The 1,844-nt window shown below is 31.0% G+C and overlaps 1 protein-coding gene across 4 annotated transcripts in view; it reads right to left on the bottom strand.

Moving 5' to 3' along the window:
• Positions 1 to 1,844, bottom strand: part of LOC115236230 (cleavage and polyadenylation specificity factor subunit CG7185) — a 13,367-nt gene that overhangs the window by 10,037 nt on the left and 1,486 nt on the right. For 2 of the 4 annotated variants that reach the window (XM_029808544.1, XM_029808547.1), the window contains exon 2: positions 85 to 309. In XM_029808544.1, the coding sequence (XP_029664404.1) occupies positions 85 to 309 (225 nt within the window). Of the gene's footprint in view, positions 1 to 84; positions 310 to 1,035; positions 1,105 to 1,819 lie in introns of all 4 variants that reach the window. The other 2 variants (XM_029808546.1, XM_029808545.1) reach the window with 2 other exon arrangements.

Here is a 1,844-nt window from a genome sequence, read left to right as displayed (position 1 = left end):
TAATTTTTATTTTTATTTTTGTCAAACCAAAAAATATATATATATATATATATATTAAAATTAAATCTTTGCATGCATATATACCCATGTCAAATTCCCAACATATAGCTGGTGGCGTCTACCAATTTGATTTGGTTGTATATTATTGCCAAGTTGATGATAAGGAGCGTTTCCATTAGTTTCCTCGTTCGGAGACGTGGTATCACCACCACCATCCCCGGCATTCCCGGAGGAAACGCCACCATTACCACCTGCCGGAGCTGCAATCACGTCATCGTAGAGATCAACACCATCACCGGCGAATTCGTCCTGAAACAAATATACAAAGCCTTGTAGCAAGAGAAGTATGATAGAGATAATAAAAGACATTAAATTCGTTTCTTTTTTTTCTTTTATTTTGGGAAAACACGTCATGTTGAGCAATAGTATTAAACAGTATTATTTTCATTGTATTGTAGATGAGAAGCAGACTAGTCACAACAAATACAAATGTGCAATGGTGGACTTTTATTTATTTAGTACACGCACACACACACACACACGTATGTGCTGAATATGTTACAGTCAAAGTGCAAAATAATTCTACAGAATAGATTCAGATAAAAAAAACACAACACTAAACAAATATTCTATACTTTACTTGTCTAATCTATTTTTTAATTACCATAAAAGTTATATATATCGTGTTCACCAAAGAGAATTTTAATAAATATCAATTTTGATTTTTCTTTAAAAAGAATAATAAAAAAAACATCAAATTTATATAAGATATATATTGAGTTCATTTCGTTATTTGAGCATCAAGTATAATTGCAAATAAAAGTGACAAGAGAAGAATCAAAGTGAAACAGCCTACAATTATAAAATTATTAAATCATCTATTGTATATATAAATTGGTAAAAAAACTTACACTATATATTGGAAGTAATGCTCAATATAACAATATGATCTCAAGACGCTTCTATAAAAATTCAATATATAAATTAGAGTTTATGAAAATTAATTATCAAAATGTAAATAATCGTTAAATGTACCATTTTCTTATTACACGCGACTTCCTGCACACCTTGTGGTTCAACTGATCAACCAATCGTACACTTCGACTGTAACAGATATGCAGATATACAGACTTTTTGGCATTGTAAAGAGACAATAAAGCACAGGCTGAAGTCAATGTAATTTCGATAAGTTTAGATTGTGATGCGACAAATGCATAAAAATCTCAATTGCAATGTGTTTTATTTTTGAATTATATTTTATGTATTTTTGTGAATGTACTTTATTCGAAATACAATAAATACCATTTTTCTAAAATATACCTGTTAAAAGAAACGAGAGAAAAAAAACGAGAAGACTTTTCAAATTCTATATTTATAATAGAATTAAATGTCGTCATTCAATTCCGGATTTCTCTCAGAACTATACACATACAAATTATATATTACTGTAATCTTGTGTCAAAAATCATATGGGAAAGCCGAAAATTGATTTAAAAGGTCTCTCATATATTTCTAGTATTGAAAATTAACTTGGACGAAATTACACCCATTTCAGAAGCCTTGCAGAAGTATTACTAAACGACGACATTTTCTCGCGAAAGAAAAAAAAATCCTCCCTCCCCCCTCAAAAAAAGATCAAATAAAAAGAATAATAAGAAAAGAAAAGAAAATATAATCTCGCATGCAGTGCAGCGGAGTACGTGTGTGTCGCGTGTATTTTGCGTGAAATCATAAGAGTCGCAGGAGGACGAGAGGTGGGAAGAAGAAAAGAGAGACGAAAGGATGTATGAGAAGAGTAACTACACGACATTCGCCTTACCGCTAGCACCATTTTGCGGTCAATT

This window comes from Formica exsecta, unplaced genomic scaffold (assembly GCF_003651465.1).
Source record: "Formica exsecta isolate Colony F162 unplaced genomic scaffold, ASM365146v1 scaffold247, whole genome shotgun sequence".
Lineage (NCBI taxonomy): Eukaryota > Metazoa > Arthropoda > Insecta > Hymenoptera > Formicidae > Formica > Formica exsecta.
This window is presented reverse-complemented; position numbering and strand designations above follow the sequence as displayed.